The 27,036-nt window shown below is 39.9% G+C and overlaps 1 protein-coding gene across 7 annotated transcripts in view; it reads left to right on the forward strand.

Annotated features, from left to right (window-relative positions):
- NBEA (neurobeachin) overlaps nucleotides 1-19,735 on the forward strand; it is a 527,236-nt gene extending 507,501 nt beyond the window's left edge. For all 7 annotated transcript variants that reach the window (XM_064173040.1, XM_064173052.1, XM_064173047.1 and 4 more), the window contains 4 exons: nucleotides 12,961-13,062; nucleotides 15,223-15,419; nucleotides 16,114-16,265; nucleotides 17,952-19,735. In XM_064173040.1, the coding sequence (XP_064029110.1) occupies nucleotides 12,961-13,062; nucleotides 15,223-15,419; nucleotides 16,114-16,265; nucleotides 17,952-18,042 (542 nt within the window). In that variant the 3' untranslated portion in view covers nucleotides 18,043-19,735. The remainder of the gene's footprint in view (nucleotides 1-12,960; nucleotides 13,063-15,222; nucleotides 15,420-16,113; nucleotides 16,266-17,951) is intronic.
- Nucleotides 19,736-27,036: the final 7,301 nt, after the last annotated feature.

Genomic DNA, 27,036 nt, shown 5'->3' on the forward strand with positions numbered 1-27,036 from the left:
TGTCCTCTATCACACCTATTCATTTTTAGCGTTCCTTCTGTCAGCTTCGGAAGGTACTACCAAATAGATCAATGACTGCACTTACAGGTTGAAAGTTGGTATAAGAAGTGCTCCATATGCTAAGTAGTACATTGAGTACTAGCCAAAAAATGTTTGAACTGTGCACGGTAGCAGATAATAGTAGGGGAGAAGAGTAATTCTTAAATTCAGTTGTCTTTGTCACGTACAGCATCATGTCATCATAAACTAGAACAAGATCATTATGGCCTTTAAGTGACAGGAGGTATATCACTATATTTTGACTTTCCTTTCCCCAGAAATATTTTCTGGCATTTTAACTTACTCCTTTTGTGCTACAGCATGCCATATCAGCTGCTTGCCTTTTCAAAAAGGGAATGTCTCACATGCCATAGAATTAAATGAGTCTCTTTGAGAAAGGTCTATAGCAAGCAAACCTTTGGAGAAGCAATGTGACTGAATAAAAATAGGAAAAGCTGAAATGTCAGGAAGAGTTTACATGTCATTTGAAGTGGACTAACTATCAATGCTGTGTAAAGTGATAGGGACACAATAATAAAAACATTAATTAATGGAAGAAGGCAGTTAAAGTGCACGGTTAATTTACAGGGTCACCTCACCCAAACCAGAAATGTGACCATAGCTGAAGACAAGAACAACTTTTATTCATATGCTGTTTTTATACAATACTAACTACATTTCATTTAAAGCAGTTTTTTAATTGTAATGATTACTTTCAGGACAAAGATATTGCTTCTTTAGATAAACATGGAAGAATTCACCACTATCAGTCTTGTTCTTTGGTTCAAGTACTGACTGTAGGCAGTTGTAAGACCTATCAGTTACAGTGAAGCAGCTGTGAAGTGACAGTATTTCCTTAGTGGTCTGTGTGGTAGAAAAGTGTTTTATTTGTTGCAAAATAAATAGTTTGTTAATCTGGCAGCAGTTTCTTATTCTGTTTTAGTTTTCTTCTGTTTATCTGTATGCAGAGCAAAAGGGAAACATAAAAGTCTCACTTTCTCGCCTGACTTTCTCCTGCTTTTTTCATAGGAAGAGAAAGAGGCAGAGGGGAATAAAACTGGTCCCATCACAAATGTATCTTATTTTTATGTGCGTTACAGATCTTTGTAAGCATGTTCTCAAACAGGGAGAAATTAGTTCTGAAAAGGACACCATTTTGCTTTTATGAATGCCTGTGTGTTTCATATCAAGTATTCATAATTTCTGTGCTTAGACTCAGAAAAAAAAAGCAACCAACAAATAAGAGCTTGCTCCTTTCATTAAAGAAAAAAAAATAGGACTTTTCCCTTATTTTCTTTGATTATATGAGGCTTGGACAGCCTTGCTATTAGTACCTCCTTACTGGCTGATATAAACTGCTTCAATTCTTTTGCAGATAAATTTATTTTAGTTCCCATAACTTTTTTTATCATCATGAACATATTTGAATGCAAGAAGTGGTACTTTTTGGAATCTCAGGTTTGATATCTTACATGTGTTCCTTTGGATATGTCTGACTTAGAGATCTTTAATTTTGGGGAAAAAAAAATTATATATGTCATTTGACAGAAATCAGTGAAAATAGAATGATTTTATCTCTGTCTCTGCCTCTGTATGGGTAAGGCACTGTTTTGCTGATGACAAGACCTTATGGCCAGATAAATAGGAGACTGTGCTGTAGGAAGTCACGTCCAGACAAGTGTTACCTCACAGGCACAGGTAGCAGAACTCGGGAAAATTAAATACCTAAGACCACTATGGTAGCTACAAAATATATTGGCCACATTTCTTAGTACTCTTGTTGAAGACATGTTGAAGATTCATGTTGATTAAAATTATCATGGATTTATTAATTATGTAATAGGACTGTTCTGTAATGTGCTGGTTCGAGGCTAATTGGAATATTTTAATGAGAGAAATTAGATCATTGAGTGTAAAAATAAAATAATGATGAAGTGTGTATCATTCATTGGTTTGCTGTAAAGGATAAAAAGCCAAAATGTAAACAATTTGTCCCACTTTGTTCCAGGATGCTGCTTCTATTTGTTTTCCCTTCACTCTAATATCTTCCACTAACCTTGGCTAACAAGTAAACTTTGCTGTTGTTTCGGTTTCTGTCTGCAAAGAAAGATGGAGAGAGAGAGACTTTGAGGTCTTTCTGGGCAGTTTCTTTCTCTGGGAGGGAGTTTGGATTTCTTTATTATTTCTGATTTGTATATAGCTGTAAATACTTGTAAATATTTTGTTCATATATGCTTGTAAATTTTGCTTTGCTGTAAATGTAGCTTTATCTTCTTACTTCCAGGCCATTTGAGCTGGTCTGGAAAATTTCAGTAGTAGGGGGGGAGATCCTAATCCACCACATATAACCAGAACTCCATAGGATGTAAACATATCCTTATTAACAACTGTTTTCACTTTTTGTGAACATGCACATAAGTGTGCCTGAAGGACCTTCTGCCTATTAAAACTTCTACAGTTGCAGAATCTTTCTGCTGAAATAACGACTGCAAGATTCTATTCCCTACCATGAGCAGGTATAACAGTTATTGTGTGATGAACTCCCCATACACTAATTTTAAGGAGTGAAGCATTCTAAACAATCCTTATGAAAATATGATTGAAGTTGTACATAAGTATAGCCCAGCAAAGTAGTATAAAATATTTCCTCATATGTTCTTCTTCTGTGTACTCACTGGTAAAAGATTAGGGTTTACCTTGTAGGAAAAATGAAAGTGAGATGTTCCCTGTAGGTCAAATCCAATTAGTTAACATCTTTAGAATGAATTTCCAGAAAGATGTAGGTGATATTTTCCAGGGAAAAAAGGGGAGGGTAGTTTTTCAAAAGCTGTCATCTGGAGACATAGATAAGGTATTTTATGCCACAGAGTGTAAGAAGGTGAAAATTTCAAAGAAAAATGTCAGATATAGTAATTATCTAAGTTATATGCTTGACTTTATAATGAACTTTTAAGCTGAGAGACAGTTAATTATCAATTTCAGCTTCAATGCATCCAGTTACTGAAAGAAACTGTAGTTGTTTCAGAAAGTGTTAAAGAAGAGAAAGCAAGCCACAGTCCGAAACAGTTTATGTCATTTAACGTTTGCACTGAAAAGTGCAGGTAGCATTTCACAAGATACCGTAGCAGTCACGGTCATTTGTTGTGAAGTACTCTGGGGCAAAAGATTGTCAGATTGAACTCCTTACCTATTCTACTAAAATTCCTCTATTTCAAATCCATAAGGTAAAATCTGCTAGACAACATATATGCCAATAACCTAACCTTCTGTAGAGTCTTCTGCAGAAATACCTGTGGGAACATGTGCTCAGAGGGTGACCTTAGCTGTGTCTGTGGGAAATACAGAATCAGCTCTGGTGTGAAGAGCAGAACGTAGGAAAATGGTGTCTTGGAGAAGACTCTTTCAGGTGGCTGCTTCAGTTCAGTGAATGAAAACTTGCCTATGGGAGTATGGCAAGCCTGATTTTATTGCTCTGAAATATTTTTCCCCATCACTGCATTTATTACATTATCACTTCTACGGTAAGTATCAAAAAGGAGTTTCTGGTTCAGCCTGCGCTTGTCGCAATTTCGTGGCGCTTCTCACAACTGCAGTGGGAAGGCTGAAGTTTGGCTAGATTTTAAATAAGGTGTTGTCTGTGGAGTAGCTTTCAAAAATAGCTTGTAATAAACCTTCTGGTTAGAAAATTTGTCCAAGAAGTGAGAGAGGAAGTTCTTGGCCTCCAGAGAGAAATTCAAACCCACATTCCCATGTTCAGAGGCATATGCTATCAGTCTATAAATTAATGTGGGACGGGCCCGCTCTGAGCCTCCAGCTTTGGTGGAAAGCACAGTTCTTCTTTCTGTGCTCTTCTTTGTGGATGTTGTGTAACTTGACAGTTGGATAGAATGTGGTAGGTTTAGGACTAATTGTCCTACCATAGAGATAAAGTCCTCTGGAGGACCAGAAAGTCCCAGCAGGGACAGTCTGTTCCTGAGCGAGGCCACAGGATATCCTAGAGCAGCCTGCTCAGACAGCTGCTCTCTCGCTCTTGCTCTCGACTCTCTCCTCCTTTGGTTGGTGTGGGGGTGGGCCCAGCTGGCAAGTTATTTCTTAATAATTATCGCAGTATCACACAGTATCACAGTATCAGAGTATCACCAAGTGTTGGAAGAGACCTCACAGATCATCAAGTCCAACCCTTTACCACAGAGCTCAAGGCCAGACCATGGCACCAAGTGCCACGTCCAATCCTGCCTTGAACAGCTCCAGGGACGGCGACTCCACCACCTCCCCGGGCAGCCCATTCCAGTGTCCAATGACTCTCTCAGTGAAGAACTTTCTTCTCACCTCCAGCCTAAATCTCCCCTGGCGTAGCTTGAGGCTGTGTCCTCTTGTTCTGGTGCTGGCCACCTGAGAGAAGAGAGCAACCTCCTCCTGGCCACAACCACCCCTCAGGTAGTTGTAGACAGCAATAAGGTCACCCCTGAGCCTCCTCTCCTCCAGGCTAAACAATCCCAGCTCCCTCAGCCTCTCCTCGTAGGGCTGTGCTCAAGGCCTCTTGCTGCATAGTTGAGGCCTACTGCCACCTAATATGAACCTACTGGGCCTAGTCAAGGGGTAAGAAGCTTGACTGGTTGGGGCCTGGTTGAGGCCCTAGCTGTGGTCTGGTTTGGAGCTTAGCTGGGGTGGGTCTAGGCCAGCCTTGGTTCTGACTGTACATGTGTGCTTCTACCTTGGCACCTTTAATATTTTGTTTACTTTTTTAAATAGTGTTTCTGTTTAACCTCCAACTCCGTATGTGTTTATTCACCTCACAGTATCACACAGTATCACACAGTATCACCAAGGTTGGAAGAGACCTCACAGATCATCAAGTCCAACCCTTTACCACAGTGCCCAAGGCTAGACCATGGCACCAAGTGCCACATCCAACCTTGCCTTGAACTGCCCCAGGGACGACGACTCCACCACCTCCCCAGGCAGCCCATTCCAGTGCCTAATGACTCTCTCAGTGAAGAACTTTCTCCTCACCTCGAGCCGAAATTTTCCCTGGCGCAGCCTGAGGCTGTGTCCTCTTGTTCTGGAGCTGGCCACCTGAGAGAAGAGAGCAACCTCCTCCTGGCCACAACCACCCTTCAGGTAGTTGTAGACAGCAATAAGGTCACCCCTGAGCCTCCTCTTCTCCAGGCTAAACAACCCCAGCTCCCTAAGCCTCTCCTCGTAGGGCTTGTGCTCGAGGCCTCTCACCAGCCTCGTCGCCCTTCTCTGGACACGCTCAAGCGTGTCCTCCTTTGGGAGAGGACTCTTTCTGCCCCAGCTCAAACCAGGACATAGAGGAATCAAGGAAAAAAGTAAAAATCAAGAAATCAGCAACTGAAACTGCATACCTTCAACAGCAGTATGCAGGGCAAATCTTCTCCATGCCTTATACATTCTCCAGTCCAACAAAAATCTGACTAAGTTCCAACAACAGCAAGAGAAAAATGTCCTACACTAGAGCCTGGTGCCTGGGGATGCCTCTGGAAAGATGGGAGATGTGACATTTATTCCTCTAAGAACTGCAGTTGAATTCAGGTGTTTGAGGCTCCCTTTATTTCTTTATTCTTAGGTAAGTACCAACTTTGGGAAGAACACTGAACTGAATGATGCTCAGACATCTTGCAGGGTCAGATATCTAACTTCTGAGCCAAAATTGTTCATCTGAAATAGGTAATCTGAACCTGCACCTTATTAAGTTGATGAGCACACCATAATAATCCACTGTTCTTGAGAGAACAGTGAAGGGAATCTGTTTTCTCTTAGGAAGATAGACAAAAGCAGAGGACAGATCTGGCAAATGTAAAGCTTTGCAATTCTAATAAATTGAACAGAAAAACTATTGTGGTGGAGTTTTAAATTTTATGGTTTGATTTTTTTTTTCTTATGATCTGTAGGGATTTGTTTTAGCTGAGTGTTAATCTGTATACAGACTTCTCACATAGTGACTGTAGCAGTCATCACAAAGAGGAGCAAAGAAAGTGCATGGTATGCCCTAGAGTTCAGCATGTATCATTATACTTGCTTTATTTTTATATTTTATGATTGCTTTATTGACTGTTTCCTTCAAACAAATTGCTTTGAAAATGAGAATTTTCTCTGAATCTTCGAGCAGATACCAAAGTGGATGATAGAATTGCAGAAAAGTGAGGGACAGATGCTTTCATCTGAAACAGACACAAATTCAGAAACTAATTTGGAAGTGATAAAAATTAATTTGCACACTTTAATTGGAGTCAGACTCCTACGTGAAAGAAAGGAATGCTAGGCAGCTTGTGCTAAAAGCTGATTGAATTTTTTGTCAGGTAAGTATGTTGGACTTGGCCGCTTATCCTCTTGAGCCTCTCTGTGCAATATATTACATTCACCCCCTGACTGGTGTTCTTTAAAAGGATCAATGCTATTCCTGCTTTGTCCCTAGAGCCTGAAATTTATTGATCTTGGGACTTGACATTTCTCATTACCTATTGTGGCTTCCAAGAGGAAGGCCACAAGAGGTGTGAGAGTTAACCCTCTTTTTTCTAACAGGAGCTGTGCTGGCCCTTAGAAAATATTATGTCTATCATCCCTAAGATAGGTTTGTTTAACATTGTAACATAATCCTTAGAGGTGCTAACAATTCATCCTATCCCAGTGAGTGTGTTCTCTACATACCTGAAAGGGAAGGTAAGTAATACCATAAAGGATCTTTCTCAAGGTAACCTGTACTTTTTTTTTAGAAGTCTGCCATGTGTTCCTTTTACATAGCATATTTTTGCAGCAGTTTAAAATTGTGGACATCACAGGTTTAATGAGTTTGTCTCTTGAAAGAGTAGGCATTTTGAACTCAGAATATTCACTTATTCTTCTATATCCCTTTACATTTTAGTACCCTGTAACATGCCCTGGTTTAACCTTGAAAGAGCAGCAGTTTAAAATCAGCTACCTTAGGAAGTGGGCTGGATGGCTGTCTGAAGGTCCTGCACAAGCACATTGGCACGCATGCAATCTGCTTTGCGTGTTCAAAGAGTTATTGTGGTACTTGTGTGTTTGTACACTTTAAGAATTAACTTTTAAAATATAGTATCTTAGCACTGTTCTGGCTGCTGCGTAATATATACTGGCACCATCTCTACTCTGGTAGTCAGAGGTCTTTCTTCTAAGACCTCCGTGCAAAGGTAAATGAGTTGATGATATATCCGAACTAATGCAATTGCATCTAGCATTTTATGAAGAAATGGCTGTGTCCATGCTTTGTTGCAGTATCCCGTGGGAAGGGTACAGAGCAGTTCAGCAGCTTGCCAAAGATCCCAAAGCAATTTAACTGAAGAAACAGGAAGAGAAGCTACAAATCCTTACTCTTCTCTGCTGTATTTTGCATTTTGGGGTCTGGATAGGTACAAGGTGCCTGAAAGTCTACCTGCCTGGGTTGTTTGTAAATAGCTACAATGCTGCTCACATCCCTCATAAAACAGACCAGTTCTGCCAGAGGTGAGAACATTTTGAATATATGAATATTTTCCTGTTAGCAGTTTTTCTTTTACAACCGTTGCATCTTTATGTCAGTGGATATTGTTGTTGGCTATTTCCTGGTTTGGAAAATTCCCATTTATTGGTTGTAGCCTTATCTTTTCATCAAACTCCAGGATGTTATTTACTGACAATGAAAAGGTTGTTACACATTAATTTCCATGAAAATCATAGTATTTTTCCAAGATACTTTTTCCTGATTAATATTCCTTCAAAAGTGCTAATCATAAGATAGATTATTTTGAAGAAATAATTCAGGTATAGCCTCGTATTTGATTCCATCAAAGTCAGAGATGAAACAGAAGCTAGAATTTGCTTTGTGCTTCCACACTTCTTTATACAGAAGACTCCATAGCAGTCTGTACCTAACTTCTGGAAAAGGGCAATATGGGAGAAATAGTAACACTGCCTGTTCTCTTTTGTCTTTCTTTTTTTATCTTACTGTGCAAGAGTACTGTTTGCTCAAGAAGAATGTTAAAACATTATTAAGCATTACATTCTTTCAAAGAGAAGGAAACATGTATTTTTATTTTAGTCTTTGTAGAAAAGCTTACTTGTTTGGAAATGTAATGCTGATTTTTTTTCTTGTGCCCTGTAGTAATTCAGTTCAAAGGTGCTCCTATGGGGAAATTACAGGGAATTTACAGTGATGGTATCTCAGTTCACAGGTAGAATATTTTCACCTGCAATTCCCTCAGAGCTGCAGCTTTTGACCTCTGGCTGCATCTATCATTGGTGATGCAACAGCGACAGAATATTTTGCTGGATTTTGAATCATTCTTGGAGTTCACAACTTCTGTCCTTAGCAATAAAATATAATAAGATTGATATTCTCTTCCCCATGGCACAGCTTGTCCTGTAGAAAGTATTACTAAATTTTTTTTTTCTTTGAGCCCTAGTGGGAAAAATCCCATTTTCAATTACCTTTGGACTGTTGCTCTTTATAAAGATGTTCTATTGTTAATTTGTATGTACTGAAAAAGAGGACTCAGAGATATATGTTTTGGGGCAGTTTCTTATAAGCATTTTTTCTCATAAGTCAAGTTAAAATATGCTCATTTTCCATATTCTGACATTTTGTAATGTCATGATATTACAGTGTTTTGCTAGGAAACACTGAGGAAAGTGTCTTTGTGAAAATTTTAGTAGCTCTTTCCCCTGAAAATTCTAACCATCTGATAATTTCAGACATTAACCTTTGCAGTCTGATGTCACCACTGTGCACACCTTTCACACCAAGATGATCCAGAAGCAGAATTAGGGTTTTTATTTCCCTCAGAAGGACATACAGAAGGAGGAAAAAAAAAAAAAGGAAAATTCTGAATTTAGTTGAACTGTACTTTTTTGGTCACCTTTCTCTTGTATACTTGGAGAAAATAAAATCACCAAAAGAGATGAGTTTCTCAACAGCAACATTGATGAGGAAATGATAAAAATCAAAATCTCAAAATATATCTAGCCTTGAATGAGAAGTGCAAAGCATCTTCTTTTCTTTCTTTCAAAGTCCAGCCTTCCCTAGCAGTAAGCCCAGTTTTCATTTCACATTTTCAGTTTCCAAACCAGAAGGATTCTTTTTGTTCAAATAGGTTAAGGATTGGGAAACTAGATTTTATTGGGGTAGCTGTTTTCATTACAGATAAGAAAGTGTTAATGTGCCTGTACAATGCAATGATAAGACAAGATCGATTGGACTACGTGATCTCCAGAGGTCGTTTCCAACCCCTACCGTTCTGTGATTCTGATATTCTATGATTGACCCATCCTGTATTATTGGGTCCAAAAGTGAAGTCCAGAAATCCATGATTGTTAGTTTTCAACTGCTTCAGAAAGACAGTAAAATACTGGAATTACTATTAAAATTTTGATGTCAGGAGATGTTAGGGTTTGGCAAGACATACTACAGATTCAAACTAACTTTTCAAGAACTGTTGCTGTATGTAGTTCTGACTACCCAAATTCTAAGAAAGAACTTGGACCTAGACAGGCACAGAAATGACTTGTTACAGTGGCTAAAAAATAGCAGGCCCATCACTGCAAAGGCTTTTGTAAGAGTTTGATTTGTTTAGCAGAGTCGAAAGGCAAGACCAAGGGGGCTATTTTATTGTCTAAGTGGGGAAAACACAGGAGGGGGAGACCTGTAGCTAACAGACAGTGCTTACACAAGAGCAAAGAGGTACAAGGTAGATAAGATTAATATCAGACTGGAAACCTGAGTATTTCACTCCTTTAGAGTAGGAAAGCGGGAACATCCTTCCAAGTCCCTTATCCAGGTAACTATTTCTCTAATCTATTAAGAGGTTTATTTCATGTGAGTGTCCACAAGAAAAAAGGACTATATTAATTCACCCACAAAAGTCCATCCAAACCTCCATTCCTAATGCATGTCTTTCAGAAATCCATGCAATATTGCATAGCTACACAAGTAGCTCACTTTTAAATTTGTTTTAGTGTTTAATTGTCTTCTAGTTAGGAAACTAGTTAGGGATCCTGGCCTGCATCAGGAATGGTGTGGTCAGCAGGAGCAGGGAGGTCATTCTGCCCCTGTACTCTGCACTGGTTAGACCACACCTTGAGTACTGTGTTCAGTTCTGGGCCCCCCAGTTTAGAAGGGACATTGAGATGCTTGAGCGTGTCCAGAGAAGGGTGACGAGGCTGGTGAGAGGCCTTGAGCACAGCCCTATGAGGAGAGGCTGAGGGAGCTGGGATTGTTTAGCCTGGAGAGGAGGAGGCTCAGGGGTGACCTTATTGCTGTCTACAACTACCTGAAGGGACGCACCAGAACGAGAGGACACAGCCTCAGTCTACACCAGGGGAAATTTAGGCTCGAGGTGAGGAGAAAGTTCTTCACTGAGAGAGTCATTGGACACTGGAATGGGCTGCCCGGGGAGGTGGTGGAGTCGCCATCCCTGGGGCTGTTCAAGGCAGGACTGGACGTGGCACTTGGTGCCATGGTCTGGCCTTGAGCTCTGTGTTAAAGGGTTGGACTTGATGATCTGTGAGGTCTCTTCCAACACTTGATGATACTGTGATACTGTGATACTGTGAAACTGCATTTTATTGCATGGTTGAAATGTGTGCGGCCACTGACTCATTGTAATCAGTAGCTGCAGGAAAAAATTCTGGGCCATTGGACATCTTTTATTCCTGTGACTCCCAGCTACCATGATCAAGTCACTGCTTTGTTGCCCGTGCAGTAAAGATAGAAAATAGTTTAAATACAGTGTAACAACTTTCTGTCTTCTTTTTTTGTATCATTTGCATGACTCTTCTTTGAGCTAATTTCTGTAAATATGGGTACAAGACTTTAATCTTTCTGGCCTACAGTGGCAAAAGAATTCTCAACTCCTATTTGCTATTCTTGCATATTGCAGCAAATGTTAATGTTGTTTTAATTATCCTTTCTGGCTGCATAAATCCTTTTCCATCACAATGTCTTCCAGAACACAATCTCCTGGCCAGTGAGCAGAACTTGTGCTTGGCCAGGAGCATCGGTCTGCATTCAAAATAGATTAAATAAAGAAAAGATATTTTGCTACTTTTTTAATTTAATTATGCTATGTGGATAATGTTGAAATACTGACTTTCTCTCTTCATTATGCAGTTACTAATGAATCATCGTATTACTTTTTATATGCAACTGTATCTTATCAGCAAAGATTTTATATTCTCCTGTAGATAACATTACTACTTTGTATTGTTACTAGTACTGCTTAGGGAGGTGGTTGTGGCTCCATCCCTGGCAACATGGCTCTGGGCAGCCTAGTCTAGTTGAGGATGCCCCTGCTTGCTGCAAAAGCAGTTGGACTAGATGAACTTTGGAGATCCCTTCCAGCCCAGACCATTCTATGATTCTATTGTTCTGTTCAATCAACAATGAATTCTCAGTTCCTAACTAGACATCATAATTTCCAGTATCTTAATATATAGCTCATAGTAGATACTTTTCTATGGATAAAAAATATTAAGGTTCGTCACTGAACCAGCTTCTGTGCCATCCGTGCTGTCCACAGTCAGCTCCATGTAAAGGAAGTTTAAATCAAAACATGTTACTAAACCAAATATTTTGGAAAAAATACCTGGAGACCATTTTAACATAGCCATCTTTATCAGCTATACCTGTCATCCTGTCAAAAACACATCAGCTTGCTTGACGAGGCACCTACTCCAGTACAGCATGGGGACTGGTATTAATGAGACTTCTGCTTCCAGTTCATTCTTGGCAGAACTGTGAATTAACCACTTTGTTATTCTGCATAGGAGTAATGTTACAGTAACTCATCTGGAGTTCCCTAGGTCATTTCTTTTATCATTTTTAAGTATTTGTACCACACTGGTGGAACTCCAGTCTTTTGGAATTTTCTATATTTCATAGTACACAAAACAAATGTAACCAGATGAAATCTGTTATCTAGCAAGCTGCTAATTTTATGTTACTGGTTAACTTTCTTTGCCTGGCAAAAAAGCAGCAATGTTGCTATTTTTCATCTAAGATTCCATAAATGCTCACTTGTTTGAACCCAAAATAAAATATACTTCAATCCTGAGTATAAAAATCAAATATTCAGGGAGTAATCTGTCCTACTCTTTAATAGATTAAATGTGGTATAAATGGCATGGGTATCCACAGAGAGACATATAAAGTGATGTATACTCATAACCATTCTTAGGTATAATTTTAATCTATAAGCATTCTCTGAGACATTAATGTCTATGCAATAGTAGTATCTTTCCAGTACAGTGCTATTCCTTCTCTCTTCATACCCCCAGTTTCATGAAACAAATTGTGATGATTAATATAGGAATATATTCAACCAGTGCTGCTCTTCAGGTTCTTAGTAGAAGTCTAGAAGCATGTCTTTTCAATACAGACCTTTATGTGCTTGGCAGTGCTTGGGGATATGGTTTAGGGATAAACTTTGCAGGGTAGGGTCAGTGGTTGGACTTAATGATCCATGGGGTCTTTTCCAAACTGAATGTTTCTATGATATAATTCTGTGATATTACAGCTGCTTTTAATCCACCACATTCTGTGTTCTTAATTTGATGTAGTATAATTTCAGTATTTTTAGGTCATAAAACAGTGGTATATTGCTATAATTTGTGTATTGTAAACAGCACACAGTCCATAATTTTTAAGCCAAAGAAGCTTGCATTTTCTTAATGTATGAATTAATACATTGAGAAGCTGTGCTTATGAAACTTTGTTATCTCTGAGTGTATTTTGGCCAGAAACCTAAGTGTACGATATTTAAGCGCACTGCTCCTCTCTTTGATGCTTACTGATTTAAGGGCAATCTGTAGCACAGTTCTTTTGTTGATAAGGCAAATCTGGTTCGGCATACCTCTGTTGCTTCCTTTTAAAAATAAATTCTTGCTGTGTTCTTGTTTCACCAGGTGATTATCCAGCTCCTCGAGCTGTTCTAACTGGGCACGACCATGAAGTTGTCTGCGTGTCGGTCTGTGCAGAGCTGGGACTTGTTATTAGTGGTGCTAAAGGTCAGAAACGTTTTTGTGAATTAGGTCTTAGCTTTTTTAGTGATACTTCTCATCTTTCCTCAAGCCACATACACTTGAATTATCTAAAGTCTCCTTTGCTAAGATGTGCTGTAATTCTGAGAGAATCTGCAGGATCTTACTCTGAACATTCTTAATACCTGGATTTAAGAGGTTTAGATGCAAATTAAGTTGATCATTCCCTCCTGACTTCAGTCTCTGCTACCGTTTTTCCCAAATCTGGAAGAGTAATTGATAAAGTTCTCCATCCTGATCTTAACCAAATGGCAGTTTGTAGGCAAGCAAAGCAAGGTTAATTTGCTTGGGTTTGGACCTGAGGACAGCATTTAACCCAGTATGACTTTTTGTGGTGGATTCCCAACAATAAGGAGCTTGCAGATTTCTGTTTTTTGTTAAACTTTTTAAGCCATCTGTTCACACTTTTGCCCTGTTACATATCCATGGATTCCAGAATATTCAGCCACTTCTGATACAAATGTTCAAAGTACCTTTCCAAACCTTCAGCAGTTTCCTGCATAATTGGTAATCAGCATAAATAAAGCACCCACCTCACTGAGTGTTTACTTCATCATTCTATTTCTGTTTCTTCTTGTCCCCTTTCACTTCTGTCTACCTTCTTTTCCCCTGAATTCCACATATACTTTTCTTCACTCACTGCACTTTCTTTTAGCTTTTCTTAATTTGACAAACTATGTTTTTTCTCTTTTCCTATTTACCCCCCCTCTTCTCTTACTTTATTTTGTGCTACATTCTCTCTTCCTCCTTATTTCCATCAGATGCCTCTTTTCAAGATGATTCCTCAGTTCTGCCCTTTCCAGTCCTTTTCCAGCTTCTTAGCTTGCATTTCATGGCAGGACTCTATTGCTCTGCTGTCCTGGTGGCACACTGTCTGTGCTCCCTTGTGGGTGCCTTGTGCCTCTGGAACTGTGGCACTGTGGTAAGGTACATATACAGGACTCCTCTGGGAAAAAATCCTGTGCATCAAGTTGATGTTTGCATATTCTTATCCAATAAATCCTCCAAAAAAGCCATCAGTCTGTATGTCTTTACAGTAGCATCCTAAGCCAAGTTTTAATTCCAGACCCAGTCAGGCTTTCTGCATAAGGCTTTATGCAAATGCAGTTACAAATCTGTAGCAGAGGGTTTGCAGATGAATGCATTGGTGCTGTGATTCTGCCTGGGCATACCCAGCTGCTCTGTGAACTTCAGAGAAGTTAAAAGGGCTTACTGTGAGGTGGCTGGGCCTGCCAATGTGAATGTGCTTTCAAGGTCATGAGCCAGTTGTTTAAGGAAGACATTACTGTGCTGTCCAGGAGTATCCTGTGGTTCATAAAAGAAAATATTTAGTATTTACTGTGACTTGTTAAATTTATTACAGAACAGACTTTTTTCATAGCAGGTGTACAGATCTCACTTTCAAAAGAGCTTGAAATGGAAATAGACCAAATTTGCATCTTCAAGTGTACATTGCAGATTTCATATCTGTTTTCTTCTTTCATCAGCGGCAATACAAAGACAGTATAACCTCATCTTAAAATCTCTCTGGAGTAAACACAATTAGAGCATGGTCTCCTGAAAGCTCTTATAGTCCAGATATAGTAACTATAGGTTGTCAGATGACTCCAATTATTAAAACAGTTCAGGACTGAAATCTACGCATTTAATGTCATCGCTGGTGGAGAGGACCTACAGGAACTGCCATTGTCTATTGGAGAAATATACAGTGATACAATTATATGCCCTCTGGGAATTGCTCCTACTAGTCACTGATAGAGCCCCATCTGTTTAATGTGAATGGGCAGGCCAAAGAGAGTTCATGTTGTTGGAGGAAAGCAGTAGAACTGAGAGTTCTGAATGCTGGGAAAGAGGAAAGAATATTTTAGAAGCTAGATCAATGGAAGCTCCTACCAGTTTTAGTAAATTATAAACTACCACCTTAAGCCATGTTGTATATATTCTCTTAATATGCTAGCTCTTGTATGTCCCTTTCTATTGCGTATTTTAAACTCTTCAACCAAATACTGCATCATCTTGTATCTGCAGAACTATTGTGATATAAATGTGTTATGTGTTGCTTTCTTGCACAGAGCATATAGTTTGTATAAGAAGCAGATATATGATGTCTTATGTTTTCATATACAGAAGGTCCTTGTCTGGTACACACAATTACTGGAGATTTGCTGAGAGCCCTGGAAGGAACAGAAAACTGCTTGTATCCTCGTTTAATTTCAGTATCTAGTGAAGGTCACTGCATCATCTACTATGAACGAGGACGATTCAGCAATTTCAGCATTAATGGCAAACTCTTAGCTCAGATGGAGATCAATGATTCAACCAGGGTAAATCTAAATGCAAACAAACATTTGTTGTGTCTCGCCTTTATTTATGAAAATGAATCAAATTTATTTGCACTGTGGGTTAAATGAAATCACAGATGTAAGATTGCCACCTCCTGCTTAAGTCATATTCAAACACAAGTTTTCTCTGTCTCCAAATACGAAAATGCACTTAAGCTTTTCTAGAATAAATAAAACAAAACTGTTTATGATCCCACAGAATTCCTGGAATATTTGTTTGGAATTAAATTTCAGTGGGAAATGTGCCTTTAAAACAAAATGCTCTTAAAAGAGACCAGTCTCCTTTTATTAGCAAAGACATGAATTCCTACCTTCAGGGCGCTGCTCTGTCACTAGCACTTGAAGCAGCATTAGGAATGCATATCGTTGCACTGCTTTAGGTGTTAGTGATGGCACTGAGTATTGGAGGACAAATAGTGAAATGTTACATGCTGAATTCAAATTGTGGCAGATTCAGTTAAAGAGCTTTTTGATTATGCATTGTGTTTGAAACCATGCAATTGGTTTATGTGTTGGTTTATCTTTTCTTTGGGAAGAAGGAGGAGTGGGAGCCTTTTTCTCCAAATTTAAGTGAGCAGAGCAAAATAAGTGCTTGTCTGGTGATTAATTTTTGCAACATAGACCCATTCTCATAAGAGCTAACTGTATGCTTGGATTTGGTCTTTTTCTCCTGCAGGCCATCCTCCTGAGCAGCGATGGGCAGAACCTGGTGACAGGGGGCGACAATGGTGTAGTGGAAGTGTGGCAGGCCTGTGACTTCAAGCAGCTCTATATTTACCCTGGCTGTGATGCTGGCATAAGAGCTATGGATCTGTCTCATGATCAGAGGTGAATTCATTGTTAATAGTTGTGCATAAATGGTAAAGTTGCACCACCATGAATTTATGGCATGCAGTTGTTAACAGCATATGGTACAAGATTGTTACCCCAGTAATTCTACGACTACATGAAAGGAGGTTGTAGTGAGGTGGGGGTCACCTCCCACTAACTAGCAATATGGCAAGAAGAAGAGGTCAGGGGACATTTATATTAGATATTAGGAAAAAAAATATTTACTGAGAGAGTGGTCAAGCACTAGAGCAGACTGCCTAGGGAAGTGCTGGAGTCACCATCCCTGCAGGTGTGGAAAAACACCTGTGTAGACGTGGCACATTAGGACGTGGTTTAGTGGGCGTTGTGGTGTTGGGTTGATAGTTGGGCTTGAGGATCTTGGAAGTCTTTTCCAACCCTAATGATTCTGTGATTGTTATCAAATGAATTTATCTGACAGTTTTTTTCCCTCATCCTTGAGTCATGTAATGCAAGTACTAAACTTCAAGGTGGGTCCTTACATCATTGAAGTCAGCAAGACAGACACTCAGCAAAAAAAAAAAAAAAGAGTAAAATTGCATTAACATAAGAGCACAGGAATAGTCAGACAGGGTCAGAGTGTGGCAGTACCTGTGAACCGATATGGCATAAAACTAATTACAGAAAATTGTGGTACATTGGGAACCCCCTGGGGTTGCATCTAGACTATAATGTGTAATTTTATCTATCTACCAAGAGCAAGTGTGGTGTTTTCCTTTGACCTTTTTGAGCAATGGAAATATGCAGACCTAGATTTGTGCAGTCCCCACAATGACACTAAAATGGTTTGATAGAAGTAGTGATAGATATCTAATTCAATTTAAAACTCAGCTGTCAGAGTTAGAGGACATGTGATAACTTAAAAATCACCTCAATTATTGTCACTGAAACGATGTAAATGTAGGCCTACATTTCAGTATGAAACTTTCTGAAAGTACCAAGGTGTTGTCAGCTTATCACAAAGGGCCAGGTCCATTGTCTTCACAGAGGCATCTTATTCTGTCTGGAAGGCCCTAGGATACCAGCTACTTCCACCTGCAGCCCCAAGTGGATTCCATAGGCCCTGTGTCCCAGCTGCCAGCTAGCTGTCCCAAACACATCAGCCATCCCAGTGCACCTCCAGTGGCATGAGGTGCCTAACATTAGGCAGCTGGGTTTTAAAATACCTGAGTGAAGTTTTTTTTGCATAGGTGCATAGGTATCTTCATGTGAACTGCAGGAATAAGCACCTGTAAAAATCATGGTGATTTACCTTCTGTTGGCTGTGGAGTCTCAAGGACAATTAAGCTCAGCCTAAAGTACATGCCAAGTGACATGTAGAGAGTTGGTCTCAGCCTGCAGAGATGGTACTACTGATTAGGGCCTAATTTGATTGCCTACCCATAACCAGTTAATACTGCTTGGTATACCTCAGAGATCTGGGGTGGCATATATGTGACAAAGGACCGAGTGGAGACTCACACGCTTCTGGAGAGTGAGCTGAAGGCAAGACAGAATATGCAAGAGCATATCTCCATTGCAAACTGAATCCCACCTATGAGCTTAATCTTTAGACAGTGTTGCAAAAAGAGCCTTATTGATTTAGCTTTTTCAACTGTTTATGGTGAACTATTGTGTGAGAAGGTAATACAGGCTTAATTTGACCATCTATTCTACCTTTTTCAGAACTCTGATTACTGGCATGGCTTCTGGCAGCATCGTAGCTTTTAATATAGATTTTAATCGGTGGCATTATGAACATCAGAACAGATACTGAAACAGAATGAAGAACTGAAAGCCCAGGTAAAGCTGAGAGCACAAGTGCTGCAATGAAAGGTGTAGTCTCTGGTGGAAAACCACGTCTGCATTGACCTCCGTTGTACATTCCATTACACCCAGCAATAGCTGTACATTGTAGTCAGCAACCATTTTACTTTGTGTGTTTTTTCACAACTGAACACCAGCTGCTGAAAAGCAAGCTTGTATCATGTAAATTATATGAATTAGGAGATGTTTTGGTAATTATTTCATATATCTTTGTTTATTGAGAAAAGGTAGTAGGATGTGCCACAAGAGACTTTTGAAAATTCTGAGGAACCAGTTACTTCAATGTTTAGGCTTTGAACCTAACATGCATCCCATCTCCAGCCTCTTTTCAAGCTGAGATAAAAAAATACGTTTGATACTTTGTACATCAGATGCACATCTTAACTTTAAAGGGATACTTTTGTAAAAGTAAAACCTTGTATAAAGAACAAAACTGTTTCTTAATTTTATTGTGGAGCTACAACTTGCATGTACTTTAAACCTGATGTCTTGAAGGAACAGGTGCATTCTCACAAATCAAACTGGAGATCTCCTAAGGGTACAGCTTGTGTGGAAGGGTTGAATTTGGGCGCAAACAGTAATTTTGACATTTCCACCAACACATGTTTTTCACTTTTTGAATCTCAACTTTACCCCTCTTAAGTGGAGTTCTGCTCATGAAGCATTTGGATAAAAAGCCATCATATGCCATATTTATACTTTATACAATAGAAATTAAATCTCTCCCTTTTGAATTCAAAGAGTAGAGAGAAAGGGAGCAGAGAGAGAAGTTCGGTTTAATGCTTTGCAATTCTTAATGACTCCCAATACAGACAAAGTGCTATATTTCTGGATTTATTAACATTTGGCATACAAATCACGGGCAAAAGAGCCCCCAGTGATTTTTTTCCCCTTGTTTTGAGTCTGAGCAGCTTGGTTTATTTGACAGCCTTAGCTTCATTATCAAGGTGACTGAAATTTTTCCTTTTGGTTCTTCTGAAAAATCTCACCTGAAGCCACTCAGACCAAGGCTCTTCATGTTTTACAATACTGTAATGATAACTATTGGAATAATTTTCTGCACATTATACCGGTCAAATTACACACCCAGGGGTATATACACTTTAATTCATGGTTCTTCTTTGTATATTTGGTGACTGTATTGTCATAGATGTACATATTGTGTCGGTAGGGCTATGAGGCATGTAACAGGAATGTAATTTTCTCAGAATTTACACTCACTTGCAGTCATTTATTTAAAAAGATAATGGATTCTTTGTAATGGCACTTTGCACCAGGAACATATCATTATTTATTGATGTGATTACTTATTTGTTATCCACCTTGTATTAGTAAGTTTAGCACTGAATTTCCCTCTCCATTGTTGTTTGTATTTATAAGATTCGGAAATCATCGGGGATCAGTGTAATGATTAAGTTATTCATCACCCGTCTGTAAGCAATATCTTGAGTTTGTAGCTTAGAATTGGGAGACTATTGAACATCTGGAAGACAAGTTCATTTCATCTTGAGATCATGGTGAAATATTTTGGATATATAAATTCCTTAAGCTATTGTAACCATGTTTTATTGCAAAGATGTAAAATATGCCAGATGTGTGTGAGTTGGAAATCAAAAAGAAAAATAAAATATGCAAAGAATTCATTGATTGGTTTTGATTTCAGTGGACTTTTCATCAGAACATTCACATTATCGTTAGGAACAGACAGTTACTTTAAGAAATACTCTCCTATATCCTGTGTATATGCCAAAAATTATGCCTGCCTGGGTGGTTGTATTTCCTGGGGTATCTGGAAATAAAACAGAGGTTGCAGAGTGTGTTTTGATTGTCACTAAATGAAGAAAAGCTACTGCAGATACTTTGATCAGAAAAAGTGTAAAATCAAAGCCTTTAAGAGATATTTACTATCCTTGTAAACAGGCAATAATCCTGTTAAAGAGACCTCAAATAAAGCAAAGATCTGATGGGAGCCACTTTAGATATGTTCTGATACCTTATAAGATGGAATTAATTTAATCTTATTTTGGATGTTAAAAGTTAAATATCTGCACTCTCTATATAGCAGAACAAAATGCTAATTAACATTACTGAGTACATGAAGTCTCTGCATTATGTAAAGTACAGTTTAGTCACAAAATATAAGGTTTTGCACCCAGGAAAACTTTTGAATGCAAAATTTGCCATGAGTTACAAGAAGAAAAAAAAATTATTCTGTATTGCATTCATAGATAGAGGTACCCAAACAAGTCAGACTCATAATAATAATAATAATAGCAGTCTTAGTAGTAGTAATAATGGTAATATGCCATCTCTGTTACGGTTTAAGTTATAAAACCAAAGTTTCCACAAAGGCACAGGACAAGCAGAATGTATTGACAGGCTGCTGTAGTCACATAGACCATCTTAAGGGAGTTTTTGTGGTGTAACACCACTGTTGCCTTTCTCGCTATAGTTGATTTCTACTTTTTTAAGGGAAAAAAACCCAAAAGAGAATTGTGATTGTCACAATATTTAAACTCCTTTGTTCCTATTATAGTTTGGTTGGTTTGTGGTTTTTACATTATTATAGACCCATCTCTTGGAGGATATCTTACAGGTTAAAAGACAATGCACACACATCTCCAGTTTATATCATAAGCTTTTTCCAAAGTTTCAGCTACACCTTTTCTGTCATACAGCAAAATTGTGCTGACTTACCTTGATTTTCTCCATAGAAATGAGAGTTACTGGTTCCAGAGAATCTCTGAAAATTGCCTGTGGAAGATGTAGCAGCTTTGACCAAAACAGTTAAATGTGATCAATTTCTTAGTTAAGGGAGATGCAGCACTAAGAATACAGCTGTGCAACCAAAATATACCTACAGTGAAAATAACACACAGTTACTGACTGTGTTCCTGACAGTCAGTCTTAGGTTCAGAATTGGACTATGCTGTATCAGGAGGATGATGCAACAGCTATTAGGGTCTTTGACCATATCCTACCACTGTTGAGGAGGATGCCACTTTCTGTACAAGAGCAACAATAAAAGAAAGGCTACTGCATTTTACCTCAAGGGAAAACTAGTTAGACTCAATTTACTGGATAAAAATGATTGTGTTGATAAAGAATCTCATGGATTGTGCTTGCAAAAATGCTGCCTGTGAACAGCAGTTGTGGTGACTGCTTGTTATAATACAGTACATCAACCCTGCTGACAAGAAAGCAGGATGTTTGAAGCCAGCTTTGTGCTGCCAGGAATAAAAGTGTTTGAAGCAGACACAGGGAGCGAAAGGCTGACTTCTGATAACAGCAAGTGAACCACCTCCTCGTGGAAGATGCCTAGTACATATAAATACTTAAATTGAAGCCTTCTAGATGGAGTTTGTACTCACATTTTCCAAAAGTGGACTGGTTTTATTTAGGCTTTTGTGTGTATACGTGTGTGCTACCTGCAGGCACTAAAAATGAGGGCACTAACACTTACACTGGTATTTAAATGCACAAAGAGGTACTGGAAATCTGTATGTCTATGCAGTACAGTACAGTTTATATCTCTAACCCCAGTGATTAGCTTTGCAACTTCTACAGTTCAGTTTCAAGATTTGCAACTGACAAGAAAAGTCTGAAGATTGCTTTCATGTAAAATTTATCAACTGTGGCCAGATAATTAGTTTACAGAGGAATTTATGTAGATCAAAATCTGCCAAGCAGCTGGGTCAGTTTATGGGTCCCTTTATGGTGACATCATGCCTAAACATCATTACAGATTTGCATCATTAGTTAGAAGTCCTCTTTCATTTGCACCCCATTTGCACAAATGGGAACCTATGTGCAAAATTGGCTGCCTGGAGTGCTTTTTTTATTCATGAAAGGATTAACTCTAGGGCTCTGTGTGCCTAAGGGTGCCATAGTGCCAAGCTACCTTCAGCCTAGAATTCCTAACATGAAGCAGAGAATATGCTTTTATGTATGAAACTAGAAAGGGGAGAAAAAAGCCTCCTCTGGTGCCAGAAGATTACAGACAGCTAAAAGCTATCAGCACTAGTGGATTTGGCTTAAAAGTTGCATCTGTTTGTACTTTGAAGAGACTTACTCTTGGCAGGATGCTGCAGTGACCAAACCCTGTGGCAAAGCTAATCCTAGTATCATAGCTGTGCAAATTTAAGAATGATGCATTTAGTTTCCCTCAGTGTGTACCAGAACTAATGACTGCCAGAAAATGCAGCATAATAATTGAAAGTGGTCTTTCAGTCATGCTGTACAGCTATGCATATAAATCCAGTGCCCATGGCTGTTCAGTTACATTAGGTTGCACAGAGCTACCAAACAGGAATGAAATAGTGCCTGGTGACCAGTGTCTAGTAAGAGAAAAGACAAACTGTTTCAGTAGAGTGGCAGCAGGGCTCTGGAAAGGCACCAGAAGCTTGGAGAAAAGTTAGAGGGACAGATTTCCTCTGCAATAAAACACTCAGCCCATTTCTTCCAAACAGATAGTCCTGGGTCCTGTTCAGCAATGTTACTTCCTTCTCTCTTTCCTCTACTAAACCCTTCCTACCCCCTTATTTTAATGTGCCATTAAGAGCAGGCTGTAAGTTGACTTTTCTCTCTCTTGCAACCATGTCCCTCCCCTTATCCATCACATGCTCTCATTCCCCCTTAATGCCAAGGAGACCTAAAGCAAATTCAGCATAAAGCACGTGTGAGGCTCCAGAAGGTCCACAAAAGTCTCTTCAACAGGCTTCCTACTATCCTGGTATGAGTTGCAGTAGGTAAAACCCTGAAATGAAAAGGCTATCCTATCTTTCAGCTGTCTATTCGAGCAGAACCAGCAGTCATGTGGGAGTATTATTCTCCTAGTAATTAACACAGGTCAGGGCTTTCTCTGACCTGAGACCAAGTGGCATGACAGCCTCTAGCCATGCTGCCAGGCTCCCTGGGACCAGCCTTTAACCTATCCTAGCCTGTGGAAACTGCAGAGACTTGTTTAGAGGGTGACAAATTGCAAGCATGCCAGTTACACCATACAGATGAGCAAAGCACACTGCCTGAGTTTCCACTTCGTATTGTTCAAGGTGCTGGATGTAGTTAAGATACCTGTAAGGAATTCCCTGGGGTCCATTATCATCAGCATGTAAGGAATTCCCTGGGCTCCGTTATCATCAGTGTATCAACCATATTGCACGGTCATGATAAATGGGTCTTAGGACCCAGTAACAACTCCCAAGCACAAGTTAATACACAAGATTATCCTCTTTGAGCACTACATGCTAAGACTACAGTTTTTGGATCACAGACCACAGCTATTGGAATAAGTTTACATGAAAGGCACTCATCTGACTAAGGTCGTAGTGCCTTGTGATGTTCTTAGACTCATGTTCCTCTTGCATGCTGCCTTATGTATGTAAGGCAGCATGCCTTCATCATCAGGGAACACCCAACACTAGAGAACACCAATACTGACTGAAAAGAGCTTCTGCTCACTCTATAGCCCCCATAAACTTTGTGTTCAGGGTTCCTCCCTGGCCATTACTTCATAAAGCCTATTGACACCAGCTCCAGATCCATGAAAATGGATACCTTGGAAAGAGTTTATAAGCTACTATCACCATTGCTATAACTTCCTCTGTTGTCAGAGCCTCATTGCAGAGGCCTATGCTCCAACTTGATAAGTCACTCAATAGTAAAAAGCTATCTTGTGGGAGATAAACCTGTCAGCCAGACACTTACTACAGCACTTAGAAATGTCAAGTGGGAAGGATTAACCTGGAACATAAAACTCTGGACATGTAATGAATGAATATGTGCAGAAACTGGCATACAGATAGCATACTCATATGCACCTCATTCCATGTAGGCTGGATTAGTGTCCCAAGGGGTGCTGATCCTTCTTCATTGATGTATGATCTGGCCAGTACACTAGTCAGGAATACCTTCCAAGTTCCATGGCAGTCCATAATGAATGTGATGAGGCTACACACACACAACTAGAAAGATCAAAGGGTACAGTTTTCTGCAAAGTGCAATCTGTATTCATGGCTAAAGGATACATTTTGAAATGTACATTAAAGACAAAAATATGGAAAAAAAAGGTTTGCCTGCAATTTTTGTTCAGGATGAGTTGTCTCTAGGGCTATTTTCAACCTATTGCTCAGCTTCTTTCTTTCAAGTGTCTTCCTGTTTCTGGTATCCCTTTTGCCACTGTGTGTTTGCCATGGAGGGGGAAGGGAGCACTGTATTTTTCAAAGGCAAGTATGCATGTGTGTGCATGTGTGTGTGCAAAGCAGCTCAGCTATCATTTTGTTACTTCAGGAGCTTTCTAGTAAAAACCACACCAAAACAAAGAAATCATTAAATCACAAGGTTTGACGGAGGCGAAAGGGAGCAGTGGAAATTCTAGTCACAGCATCTAGCAGGGCCTGGGCTCAGAGCAAAATTAAGAGCCAAAGCCCAAGTCCATTTTTTTGTAACTAAGGCAAAAAGAAATAAGACGTCTCCACTGACAATCCTAGAGTAGTCTGCAGACATGCATAGGAATAATAAGACCATTCACAAACCAGTCACAAAGCAGGGTCTGAAGGGTAAAACATTTATATTTACATTGCCACCACTTAAATTACACTCAAATCTTGTTTTAAGAATCTAATATCAATCTATAGCTGGTCTGCAGACAATCAAATTATGGAACTGCAACTTCTGGAAATGTCCATTTCTAGGCATTTAACGTGAATGTACTTTTAAGTGCACAAAACCTGCAGCCCCTGAAGACTGTTTTCCTTTCCAGACATTAATGGTTGCAGCAGTTTCTTTTAAGTAAAATTTTGGTTAAAAAATCCTCCTTGGTAATACTTCTTTTCCACAATGCCTAGCCAAAAAGATTTCTGTGTTATTCCATGAAAACTAACACTCAAATACAAACTATTCATGTTCCAAAAGAAAAAAAACACTTTTAATGTAACTGAAAAAGTCATAGAATCAATCATAGAAACATAGAATCAACCGGGTTGGAAGAGACCTCCAAGATCATCCAGTCCAACCTAGCACCCAACCCTGTCCAGTCACCTAGACCTTGGCATGAAGTGACCCCCACTTGGCTGCAACCTCCCTTCAGGTAGTTGTAGACGGCAATGAGGTCACCCCTGAGCCTCCTTTTCTGCAGGCTTAGCAATCCTATTTCACTCAGCCTCTCCTCTTAGGGCTTGTGATCTGGGCCCCTCACCAGCTTTGTCACTCTTCTCTGGACACCTTCCAGTATCTCAACATCTCTCTTGAATTGAGGAGCCCAGAACTGGACACAGTACTCAAGGTGTGGCCTGACCAGTGCTGAGTACAGGGGAAGAATAACCTCCCTTGTCCTGCTGGCCACACTTCTCTTGATGCAGCTCAGAATTTGGTTGGCTTTCTGGGCTGCAAGAGCACATTGATGGCTCACATTGAGCTCCTCATCCACCAGCACCCCCAAGTCCCTGTCCTCAGGGCTGCTCTCAAGCCAGTCACTGCCCAGCCTATATTGGTGCTTGGGATTGCCTTGACTCAGATACAGGATCTCGCACTTGGTCTTGTTTAACTTCATGAGATTGGCTTGGGCCCACCTCTCCAGACTGTCAAGGTCTCTCTGGATGGATCCCTTCCCTCCAGCATGTCAGCCACACTACACTGCTTGGTCTCATTGGCAAACTTGCTGAGGGTGCACTCAATGCCACTGTCCAGGTCACCAACAAAAATGTTAAACAAGACTGGTCCCAGGACTTATACTTGAGAGACTCCATTTGTCACTGGCCACCACTGGGACATGGAGCCATTGACAGACACTCTTTGGGTGTGGCAATCAAGCCAATTCTTTATCCATCTCGTGGTCCACCCATCAAACCCATGTGTCACCAGCTTGGAAATCAGGATGTGGTGTGGGACAGTGTTGAAGGCTTTGCTAAGGTCCAGGTAAATGGCATCAGTTGCTCACCCCTCATCAATTAATGTTGTGACCTGTTTGTAGAAGGTCACCAGGTTTGTCAGGCAGGATTTGCCCTTGGTGAATCCATTCTGATTGTAGCAAATCACCTCTCCACTATACTTCTGTCTCAGTAGTGCCTCCAGGAGGATCTGCTCCATGATCTTACCAGGCACAGAGGTCAGACTGACTGGCCTGGAGTTCTCTGGCTCTTCCTTCTTAACCTTTTTTTAGATGGGAGTTATGTACATTTCTCCGTTTCCAGTCAGTGGAGACACCACCACACTGCCATGACTTTTGGAATATAATAGAGAGGAGGTTTAGCAACCTCATCTGTCAGTTCCCTCAGCACCCATGGCTGTATCCCATCAGGTACCATGGACTTGAACACTTTGAAGTTCTTCACTTTGCCCAGCTCTCCAGTCGTTGATGAAGATGTTGAATAAGACTGGACTCACTACTGACCCCTGGGGAACATTGCTAGCTACACATCTCCAACTGTTGATCACAACCCTCTGAGCTCTGCTGTGTAGCCAAATCTCAATCCACCTTCCACTCTTCTAACCCAGATTTCCTGAACTTGCCTACAAGGAAGTTATGGGAGACAGTGTCAAAAGCCTCACTAAAGTCAAGGCAAACATCCACTGCTCTCCCTGTATACACCCATTCAGTCACACCATCATAGAAGGGTCTCAGATTAGTCAAACATTATTTCACTTTGATAAATGCATGCTGTCTGCTCCTGATAACCTTCTTTTCTTTCACATGATTAAAGATGACCTCCAGAATGAGCTGCTCCATCACCTTTCCAAGGCATGTGGTTTCCTGGATCTTCCTTCTTGCCCTTTTTGAAGGCTGGAGTGACACTGGCCTTCCTCCACTCCTCAAGCACTTCTCTTGCTTTCCATGATCTTTCAAAAATGATTGAGAGTGGCACAGCAACATCAGCCAGTTCAGCTCTCTCAGCACTTGCAGGTGCATCCTATCAGGGCCTGCAGATTTGCCCAGATGATCTCTAAC

This window comes from Pogoniulus pusillus, chromosome 3 (assembly GCF_015220805.1).
Source record: "Pogoniulus pusillus isolate bPogPus1 chromosome 3, bPogPus1.pri, whole genome shotgun sequence".
Taxonomy (NCBI): Eukaryota; Metazoa; Chordata; class Aves; order Piciformes; family Lybiidae; genus Pogoniulus; species Pogoniulus pusillus.